The sequence below is a fragment of the Ascaphus truei genome, chromosome 5 (genome assembly GCF_040206685.1).
Source record: "Ascaphus truei isolate aAscTru1 chromosome 5, aAscTru1.hap1, whole genome shotgun sequence".
NCBI classification, from domain to species: Eukaryota; Metazoa; Chordata; class Amphibia; order Anura; family Ascaphidae; genus Ascaphus; species Ascaphus truei.
Genome location: NC_134487.1, coordinates 264,042,207 through 264,053,086, shown reverse-complemented (window position 1 = coordinate 264,053,086; position 10,880 = coordinate 264,042,207). Strand labels below are relative to the sequence as shown.

Here is a 10,880-nt window from a genome sequence, read left to right as displayed (position 1 = left end):
TCAGTGTGTTCTAAGCCCGTTGATTGGTCGGAAGGAGCCGAGGCTGCAGTGTCACTGGGTAGAAGATGGCAGCTGCCGTTGTGAAGAATATCGGGTCAAACCTGAGCAAGCACCTGAAGGAGATCCGGATCCACCTGTGCCAGAGATCCGCGGGCAGCCAAGGGGTCAGGTACAGCAGTGACTTACCCTCCGCACTGTTAGGGCAGGGGAACGGTTACCTGCAATACTGCACCGGGATTACTGGGTCACCTTCCCCGTAATGTCATTCACATTGCTGTGTACACATGTACGTACACACACACACACACACACACACACACACACACACACACACACACACACGTGTGTGTTAAATAAGTTATAGAGTGACAAACACCCTCCACTGCTCAGCAAATCAAAACACCACTTGTGAGCACATTCGCGTGTCCCAGCCAGGTCTGCACTCCTGCTTTTCCCCATTATCTCTTGCATATTTTGCTTCCACTGCAGCCAGGGATTCTGGGTAATGACATGCAAATGAGCACTCTGTGTGTCACTTTTTTTCTGCTTCTAATCCATTTTAACATGGGTGCCAGTATTTAACTAGTGTTTCAAGGGTTAAATGATTTTGGGCCACCTGTTTCACAGTGATTATACCAACATGGGGTGATACCATCCCTGTACATAAAACCCATTTGTGTTTGGCCTGGCCCAAAAAAGGGGTTTGGGAATCTGCACAGATTAGTTGGGCGCATGTATGGTTGTCTTTCTTATAAAAATGGGAGTACTGTAACTTGCTGCTGTTAAATTTAAGACCTTATCACATTGGGACACACCTTACATTGTAGATCTGCAAATGTTGATCTCTTTGCCTTTATGAACTACAAATATTATAATTTTTTTAGTTTATATCAACATGGGTATCTATGTAGAATTATTCAATTTCTTAAAGCTTTAAAAGAAAGGTATGCATTTTTTTGCTGTTTAATTTATAACATTTCTGTAGTTGGATTATTATACTGCATCAATTTATTCATACGTTTGTTTTTTTTAATGCATTTTTTGAAGACATTATTCTACTTGCATACTTGGTATACTCTTTGCTTATGACATTATGGGCCGTCGTGGGCATGTCTACAGGTGTGCCAGTGACATCACGGAACTGGTTTGCCCTCATTGGGCGAACCGCCACGTGACCGACCTTTCGCGCCAAGAAATAAGTTTGAACTGATTTCTTGCGCTTCTGCGTGGATGTGCCCGCTAGCCACATGGACGCGAACACAGCGCTTATAGTAAGGGCGACGGAGCACCCAAATATTTGGAAGAGAGTTAAATTTAATTTGTTACAGACTGTCGCCACATGTGACTGTCTGCAAACCAATCAATGACCCCGTAGCTGAAAGTTAAATTATAACTTTCGCGGGTGGCGACAGGTGACATCATCGGTCGCGTTGCCGTCACCAGCACTAAAAGCGCGGCCTTAGGCCTCGGTCCCGCTGCGCTCGTTGGCGCGGGCGGCCATGTCGCGAGTTCCCCCCCAGCAGGGGAATCCTCGCGAGCCGGTCCCGGTCCCCCCTGGCGGCATAGCTGACTACACGCTGTGGCGCGTCAGCCGCTAGGAGACACAAGAGAATGGTGTTTCCTAGCGTTGACGCGTCACGTGGTGTGGCTGTGAGCCAATGGGGAGGGGAGGCTTCGGGAGGAGGAGAGGCTTCGGGGAGCGGGGAGGAGTGTGGAGTGAAAGCAGGTGAGTGTCTGTGTGTGTGTGTCTGAGTGCTTGCGTGCCTGTCTGTGTGTGTGCGTGAGTGCCTGCCTCTGTCTGTGTGTGTGTGTGTGTGTGTGAGTGCCTGCCTGTGTGTGCGCGCGTGTGTGTGTATGAGTGCGTGAGTGCCTGCCTGTGTGTGTGTGTGTTTAAAGATACCCTCAGCAGCTCCAGCCCGAGTCCGTGGAGGGAGGGGGGGGAAGAGTAGCGGGTCCCTCCGCTCAAGCCACGCCCCCCCTCCCTGTCAAGCCTCCCCTCCCTGTCAAGCCTCCCACTCCCGCCCACCTCCGGCTCCCGCTCCCTACAGACCGCATATCGCGGTCTGTGTATCTCAGCGCACCGCCTGTCTGCAGTGCGGGTGCGCTGACTCTGGGAGCGGGGCCTTAGCCTTAGACTGGTGGCAGTAAGTCTCTGGTAGATTTGTTCCAGTTGTGAGGTGCACGGTAAGAAGAGCAGCTGAATACTCATGAGCCTTGGGACCAAGGCTGTCTTTTGGAGTCAGATCTCAGATAAGTACTATCATCCTACTGTACCTAGTCTGTACAATGCAAACTCCCCTCTGTGTATCACGACCTTTGAAATAGGTCGCCCAGTCATTGAACCCTTGAAATACTTCAGCTACTTTATTCAAATTGGTGAATATTTGTACCTCTTTGGGCCAACCAAAATACATATGGGTTTTGTGTGAGGGACACCACTCTGTGGTGAAATAGGAGACCCAAAGTAATTTAACCCTTAAAATATTAGCTACTTCTATTCAGATTGTAAAAAATAGGCGCCAATGCCCAGTTTGACAACTGATTTGATAACAAAACTTTTTGTGAAAAGTTGAATACAAATGGGGTTTATGTAAGCGACCCTCCTGTGTGAACTAGGTGGCTGTCACGTAACCCTTCAGCTACTGCATCAACTTATTCAAATGAGTAAATATTGGCACCCATGTCCTGTTTGCCACCTCTCTTGATGCTCATATTCTTTTTGGGCCCAGCTAAAGACAAATGAGTTATGTATGGTACGCCACCTTGTGGCAAAACACTGAAATAGGTGGGCCAATGTCATTTAAAGCAGAAGTCCAAGTTGCCTTTTTATTTAAAAAAAAAAAAAAAAAAAAAAATTCCCTTTAATATGTGCATCAATACAATCCACACAATAAGTAATTAGCTAAGTTGCCGATCGATCCGTTCTCCTGTGATCCATCGGCGAAGATTCAGCTTGGGGGCTCACTAAATGGCTGTAGAAAAGTATTCTGCAGTCAGTGGAATGCATTTGTGTATTAATGACAAAGTTCTGTGGGGAACATAATGTGACCAGGCAATCACTAGATACAATTGGTGCACTGCTAGAGAGGGGGCAGGGCTCCAAAGGGGTGTTCCAGAGCCTATTTCAGAAGAATTGGGGGATGTGACTTTGTAAATGGTTGCTAAAGAAACCAAACATGCTTGTTACATGATGACATTTTTAATGTGGGTTTTTTTTTTTAATTAAAGGAAAATGCTACAAGTATTTGCTCTTAATACAAAACTAATTTTATTAAAAAAACAAAAAACATGTCGGATATTACTTGGTCTGCAACTTTAAGCCTTGGGAAAATAACTTTCACGAATAAGAAGCTAAGCTCAGCCTTGTGTATACAGTTGTGGTCTATCTTGTATTTTTTTTTTTAAAGAGTTGCATACATTGTTGCAATAAATAAATACAAATGCAAGAATATCCTTTTTCATCCAACTATTTTATTGTGTTTAGCAAAAAAGTGTCGCAGTCAGAAGATAAGAAAACATTTCATATCAGACACAGAAATATCAAGTAGTATCTTAAAACGCGTGCGGAGAAAAGGTAGTAACAAAAAGTTTGTTGTATACACACATCCAGTACTGAAACATGACTCAAGATCAGGGGTCTTGATCTGGCGGCCTGTGGGTCAAATGCGACCAGTGTAGACTTTGAAATGGTCCTTGGACCGCCTGCTTCTGATCAGTTCTGTAGTTGTCTAGGCAGCCAAGTGCAATATTGTTCACAAAACTCACGTTGAAAGTTTGTGTCTGTGTATATCTAGCTCCATGGTAGAAACGTCTGTACTCCCAGCCTGGATGCATAGTAATGAGTAATGAACAAAAGACAATAACCAGCACTTTTTTCCTTTTTGTTATAGCAATCTATCTCGGCACTCCGGTAATTAGTAGAAACCTGGCTGGGTGCAGCTACAACCATTAAGGATGTACTATCTATAATGAATTAACCTAGGTACTCGCAGGTTACTTAAAACAAAATATGATATTTAACTACGTTACCAACGTTTGTCTTATTCCAGGACCTTTTTTTCAAGAATTGGACTGAAAGATTGATAATGTAGTTAAATATCTTTTTGTTTTAAGTAACGTGTGTGTGTGTGTGTGTGTGTGTGTGTGTACGTTGATCAATTGCCTGGATGGCAGGTAATGTAGGTACAAGGAAGGGTGTGTGTAAACCGTTTTTTGCAAAGGCGCCGGATCAGAAGATATGAGTAGAAAGGCAACGTTAATTCTTGTTGCCTTTGTACTCATTTTCTGATCTGGCCCCTTTGCAAAAAAACTGTTTGAAGAGCCCTGCTGTACATCTCAGAAAGAAGAAATACTTTAAACTTAAAAACAATACAATAGTAGTTTTTTTAAGTCTCGTGTCTCTCTTCTCCTTGCCGCTGGCTGGATGCCAGAAGTTGGGATCTGGCATCCAGCCAGCAGCAAGCGGCCAGGAGGAGAGAGACAGACTTTTTAAAAATCAGGCAAATAATTATACCTTTTTACCAGTTGTGCGAGTGTACACTATTGTATTGTTTATCTAAAGTGACATATAGGGGCCGATGCAGTAACTTGCGAGAAGGCTGAATTTGGCTGTTTTATTGCGAGATTGGCATGTAGTATGCAGTTGATGGCGGTATGTGTGCGAGTTAACTGAAAAACGGCATATGCAATTGTTGCCGGAAATCAAGCGCCGGCGGGGTGGCGAGAATGGCTATTTCGCCATATTAAGCAGCACGCAGAATGCAGTAGATGCCGAGTAAGATCTCGGGGGTGCGCGGGAGAAACTCCTTGCGAGAAAAGCGCCAAAAAGCTGCGGCACCAACAAGCAGGCGAGAGCCGAAAATTTCAGCTGCTAGTGACATTGTTGTGTCATTGTACTGTTGCTGCTGGCAACGCAGCTTCAATTGTGTTACATGTCATTCAGAACCTGTTACATGTGTTGTTTATAATAAAATACATTATTAATGTTAGCCAAAGGTGTCTGTCTTGTGAATGACAAGCAGGTATGTTCCTAAAACTATCTATTGAGGGACAGCGCTGTGAAAGCCTTGCTAATGTCACTAGCAGCAAGAAACACACTGCTGTGAGTAACAGAATGTAAGGTCAAACTATCCTGAGGTGATTTTTTCATGTTCAAAAGTTGCCGCCAAATTCTTCTTCAATACAGATGCATGAAGTGATTCCCCACTTGCTGCATGCACGGGTTACAGTACACACAGCAACTCACTGACATGTACTGTAAGCTTTGCAACAGAGTCCAACACACAGACACAAATGTACATGAAATGTCACAAAACACATGCACACATGTATCACCTCTTCACGTGTCAAAGAACAGAAGACACAACTGTAGCACTGCACCAGGTATGTTTCCAAAAGTATCTAATTAGGGACAGCAGTAAAAGGTTTGCTAATGTCAGTAACAGCAAGACAGTCACTACGGTGAGTAACTGAATGCTATAAGCAAGAAGGAGGTTTTTTTTTATTTATGTGCAGAGGTTGACGCCACATTCAAGTGAAATACGGATACATGCCGTGATCCGCCACTGACTGCAGGAACTCGCAACATGTGCAACTCACCATTGTATCTCACAATCGCTATTTACTGCATTTAGCGGCAAATTCCCGCCAAACACAGGAGATTTAAGCGCGCTGCCGACACACACATATCGCAAGTTACTGCATCGGCCCCAATAAGTATTTATTTGATTTGCGCCCTTCATTTTTTTTTTTCTCTCTTTCTGAGGTGTTCTGTATGCAAGAGGAGTGATATCCTCTTATCCTACCATCAAGAGAAATTAAGATTTAATTAACTATTGGGGTATGTTTCTGTGAATTGATAGGCAGATCCCTCCCATAATTGTTATTCGATTGCATGTGATCAGAGTACTTAAGACAGAATATCTTGGCTGTGTCCCATTTTAAAGTGTAACATCAAAAGTGTGTGGCAGAGTTAATTTTGGAGGTGAAGATTGGAGGAAGATCTCTGCACAACAACTTTGCAACTGTGAGAACTTTACTTTCGATACGCTGTGATTCTTTGTACTCTCTCTCCACCAGTACCTGGGAATTCTCTCCCTTATGCATCTCACTATGCCCTCCTTATTGCTTTTTCTGTTTACTGTTTCCTCCCTCCTTTTGTGAATGTCTCTGTTCACTTCAACTACCCCACTCCCCACTGCACCATTATTTATACACCTTTCTTCCATCAACTTATTTACCCCTCAATAAAAAACACCCACACAAATCCTCTATTCACACCCTCTATCTACTCCTTCCTGCTGCTGGGGATCTCTCCTAATCCTGAACCCAGACATACACACCTGATTTCACCCATGCCTCCCTGCCATCTCTTCCCCTGTAAATTGTGTTAACCCTCTAATTTTAATATGGACTAACCTTAAAACTCAGCCCACAAAGCATCCCAATAGCCTGCACTCATGGCTATTCACCCACACTTAGTCACTCCTACCACCCATTGTGGCCAAGCACTGCCATCTACAGCACTTATTCCCTCACCTGCTATCTCTAAGTTCCCCATCAAACCTCTTAGATTGTAAGCTCTTCGGGCAGGGATTTCCTTTCCTATTGTCTGATTTTGCTGCACTTATTATATTATAATTCCCTGTACTGTATTCTTTGTGAAGCGCTGAGTACACTTTTGGCGCTATATAAATAAAGACATACAATACAATTGTGGGGCAGCATCAACCATGAACCGTTAGATACATTAATACATCTGACTTTATTCACATCTAATATCCGCTTTAAATTATTATTATTTTTTTAATGTCATAGACATAGTCCCTTGAGTGGAGACAAAGCAACCTCCACTCAAGCCAGTGACAAGGAGCCTATATCTGTGCTAGTTAGCAATGTCCCTAAAAGATGCAGACTGATAGTGGTTTCATGTGTATATGGATAATATTTCATTATCACATTTGTTATAATTTTAAGCAAGTGTGTTATTGCAGGGTTATTTGGTTTTATTTATTACACACCCTCCGATAGATATTGCCTATTCTTAAATTGGTTTTACCAGAATACGCATATCCCATTGCGCACCTCATATGCACTAAGGTGCATGCACACCAGTACACTATTTTCTTGCACTGCTGTACATCTCAACTTGCCCAATTGTCTTCCTAGATAGAAGTTTCCTCATGTTGGTCAGACTTCATCATACATGTACATTTTCTGCACACGTTTATTCAGTTCACGTTCTTACGTTGGATTGTCAGATTAAAATCGGATTGAGCGTTGGAAGCTTTTAGGAAGGATAATGGCTCTACATTATCAAGAGCAGCTTTAGCCAGTTCAGGCTTTTAAATAATTTGTTTTTTTTTTTGCAGCGCTGGTCACTAATGTTAAATGAAAATAAAGATTTTTATTTCAATTAAAAAAAAAGTTTTAATTGTGTTTAGGGCAGCTCAACTACATTACCCCCCTCCCCCACACTTGTGTTACAATCTAATAAATGACTTTTATCCATACCAATGTAAAAAGTCAGGTTTTCGGTTAACCCCTTGTGTTCCCCATGGCGTAGCTACCATTTCATTGGGTCTGCCGCTCCAGGGGCCCATGAAGTAGTAGCAACGTTGGTGTAGTACGTATGCTATTGGTTTGTCTTGTTGGGGGGGAAAACTCTTTACGCTCGGCGCTCCACAGAATTGCACAATCTGGCCGGCTGACAAATTGACATTTCGTAAGGCTCTAAAATCGGGAACGTTTGTCAATTGTGTTTTTCTTTTGCTTAGCCCACCCTGTCCTTGTCAGAGAGCCAAGAAAGATGTGCAGAGGGGGGATATTTGCCTGTGCAAACTCTTGTAACTCAGTCATGTCACTGCCATTAATTGGTTCTAAACCTTTCTTACATCAGTGTTTCAGGTCCATGCTAGGTCTGAATTATTGATGGATTAAAGACTGTGGGGGAGATTAGATTTGGATAGCTGTGCAATTGGGGCTGCCGGATCTTGCTGAATATCCCCCTATGTTGCCTACACAGTACCTGCTGAATCCCTATCCTTTGATATATCCTGGTATTTATAGAAGTATAGGTCCTTACCATCTAAAACAAAAATATACTGTGCGCAACTAATTAACCTCTATGCAAATAAGTGATAAGGTGCAATAACCATAACCCTTCTAATTTAGTAGCCCAATATAAATTCACAAAAACCACAGTGGAGGTAATAAGAAATAATTCACATAACCGTGTAGTGAATGATGATGGCGTCTGCTGCTATAAAGACAGGGAGTGGCTCAGCGCCCCCAATACACTACAGAAATGGAAACAAAAAACAGCGCAAAACGCAAATAGTGAAGTAGGTAAATACAAATGTGTATTAAATAAGGGATAAATAATCTGCGTACATCAAGTATAAAAAATTGAGCATTGAGTGTGTAAAACACACAGGTTACTACTCGGTGACTGCTGGTGTGGGAGTCAGATGCTTGCTTCTCTCAGTGGGTGCTTTAAACAGCTGCTGTGATGCAGGACCCTCTTAGGAACTCCTCTTCAAACTGTCAGCGTCTCCATAGGGGATTTCCCTTCAGATCAGCTGGGCTCCGCACTCGATACTGGCACTCAGAGGGTCCCCAGATAGTTCAACAAGGACTGGAGCAGCTAGTGAAGCTCCTCGATTAAAACCGTCACACGGAGGTGAGTCTGCTGGCTGCAAGCGTACCCCCAGTGTGCCACGCTGCCGCTTCGTTGCGGGACGCTGCGTGATGACATCACCGTGTCACCAACTATGGATCGATTGGCAAGAGTGTTTCTCAGTCTCTCAGATGCCCAAAATTGCACACAAAGATATAAATAGCCAAAGCAATACCAATAAGTATAGCCAATGTGACTGGCATTGAACACATAGACCGTAAATCATCCAACGCGTTTCGTAGAGATAAGAAGTTATCACTGCTCAATTTTTTATACTTGATGTACGCAGATTATTTATCCCTTATTTAATACACATTTGTATTTACCTACTTTACTATTTGCGTTTTGTGCTGTTTTTTGTTTCCTTACCATCTAAACCTTTGGCTTACTAGAGAGTAAAACCGGGACAGACCATTTGGGAGACGCTAGATGGGCGTCAAAAAGATATTCCTCTCTCGGGTGAAATTGCTGCTTTTAATGTATAAGTGTTTAATTATTTTCAGAGACTTTATTGAACACAATTATGTGGCACTTAAGACGGCAAACCCTGACTTCCCCATCTTGATCAGAGAATGCTCGGGAGTGCAGCCCAAGCTGTGGGCCCGATATGGTGAGCATGGCAACATATACTTTCCCTTTAAATCGATTCATAGAATGCAATGCATTCAAATGGGAGAACCCAACACTGGGCCACATTTTCCAAAATCGGCAGAATATTTTAATTTGTGACTTTTAGTAAGATTGTTTATGAAATCTGGATTCTTTTCTTCTACAACCTAATTGTTTTTCCATTGAGCCCTTTGGCAGATGATTGCAATGTATTAACTGTAGCTCAAATTGGGGGCTTTAGTGTGCCAAAAAATGCATGCAGTTTTTATCCAGCTCCATATACTTCATAATTCTACACTGTTTAGAGAACTAGTGATGTCAACTTTTGTTTTGTTTTTTTATCTGTACCCCCCTCCCACAACTTAAATTTTTTCCATTTTACTCCTGTTGCATTCTGCTATGCTTCATTCTTCCCCTTGATTGTATTCACTCGTTGGTCTCATGGTGATATTTTATTGTTCATTTTGCAGTTTTCAAATCCCAATGTAAATCACAAAGCAAAATGGCAGAAAAGGTGTAAACTAGATGACTACGGTTTTTTTTTTTTTTTAAACACTTTGCTTCAAGTGAAAGTGGGACTTTGCCTTACAAAGATGTAACAATCCTTGTCATTGTCTAATTTAGTACAGTTACCCTTTTTTTCTTCCACCCTCCCCTGCTATTTATAGATACCCATCTATGTATTCCATATGATGCTTTTTAAAACCAATCCTAACTTTATATTATTTTTCCACTAGGGGTTTTTCAGTATTATCCGAAACGTCACAAAGTCTGCATTAGAGTATTTTTAAACCGGGAAGCACAGAGCTGTTTTCCATGTAAATGTCAAAGGGCCTTGTCAAGTCCGATTGTAGCTTCTCAAATAGGGCTCTTTGAAGTCCCAAATGGGAAGATTTACCAGCCATTTCAGCTTTGGTTATGGGCTAATTATTTTCAGGAATAACGGTTTAAAAACTGGTGAGAAGGTAAAGAAAACTGACAATCTACTGTACAGAATAGTGAAGAAATCTAACAAAAACAGGCAGGGGCAACACATCTTTTAATCCAAGGTGTAAATTGCTTTCTTTTTCCTCTTCCCTCCACAGACTTTGGAAGAGAGACGAACGTCCCATTAAGTAACCTAAATGCTGACCAAGTCGCCAAGGCTCTGGAATCTGTTGCAAAGAGTCATCTATGAAGCAACTGCATTAAATTAACCTCAAAATCGTGAGGAATAATACAACGTGATGTTGGTCCCGGCAGCAAGTGCACTTTGTACAATCTTAAGTGGTTATGGACTTTAAGTTATATTCCAGAAATAAAACCAGGTTTGTGCATTTGATGAAATCACTAAGTTTATTAGAAAAATATAAACGTTGATATGACCTTCGCCAATAAAAATATAGGAGTGTTGAAAGGCTTCATTTCATCAGACCTATTCGTCACCTGTATTACTTCCTGCATCTTCAGTCCATCAAGGGCAAACCACTGCTTTCTTCATTCAACTATAAGTAGAAATAAATGCTTAATAAAACCTGTATGCAGTAATGGTTAGTGAGATTGGTTTAGCTGAGTTCTTGCATTGTGTGCCTTGGGAAAGTACTGATGGTACCTG

The 10,880-nt window shown here is 42.2% G+C and overlaps 2 protein-coding genes across 8 annotated transcripts in view; one reads left to right on the top strand and one right to left on the bottom strand.

The window, feature by feature from the left end:
* The first annotated feature begins 9 nt into the window (after nt 1–9).
* Nucleotides 10–10,699, top strand: NDUFA2 (NADH:ubiquinone oxidoreductase subunit A2). The gene is made up of 3 exons (XM_075601965.1): nt 10–169; nt 9,181–9,287; nt 10,372–10,699. The coding sequence occupies exons 1-3, from the start codon at nt 66–68 to the stop codon at nt 10,461–10,463; spliced, it is 303 nt and encodes a 100-aa protein (XP_075458080.1). The 5' UTR covers nt 10–65; the 3' UTR covers nt 10,464–10,699.
* Nucleotides 10,590–10,880, bottom strand: part of TMCO6 (transmembrane and coiled-coil domains 6) — a 99,199-nt gene continuing 98,908 nt past the window's right edge. For 5 of the 7 annotated variants that reach the window (XM_075601957.1, XM_075601954.1, XM_075601962.1 and 2 more), the window contains one exon: nt 10,593–10,770. In XM_075601957.1, the coding sequence (XP_075458072.1) occupies nt 10,732–10,770 (39 nt within the window). In that variant the 3' untranslated portion in view covers nt 10,593–10,731. Of the gene's footprint in view, nt 10,771–10,880 lie in introns of all 7 variants that reach the window. The other 2 variants (XM_075601960.1, XM_075601959.1) reach the window with 2 other exon arrangements.

Bases quoted from the DNA above. Each gene is read 5' to 3' on its own strand.
- NDUFA2 (XM_075601965.1), top strand. From the start codon at position 66: ATGGCAGCTGCCGTTGTGAAGAATATCGGGTCAAACCTGAGCAAGCAC. The intron at 170-9,180 runs GTACAGCAGTGA...AATTATTTTCAG, and splicing joins GCGGGCAGCCAAGGGGTCAG to AGACTTTATTGAACACAATT. The intron at 9,288-10,371 runs GTGAGCATGGCA...TTCCCTCCACAG, and splicing joins CAAGCTGTGGGCCCGATATG to ACTTTGGAAGAGAGACGAAC.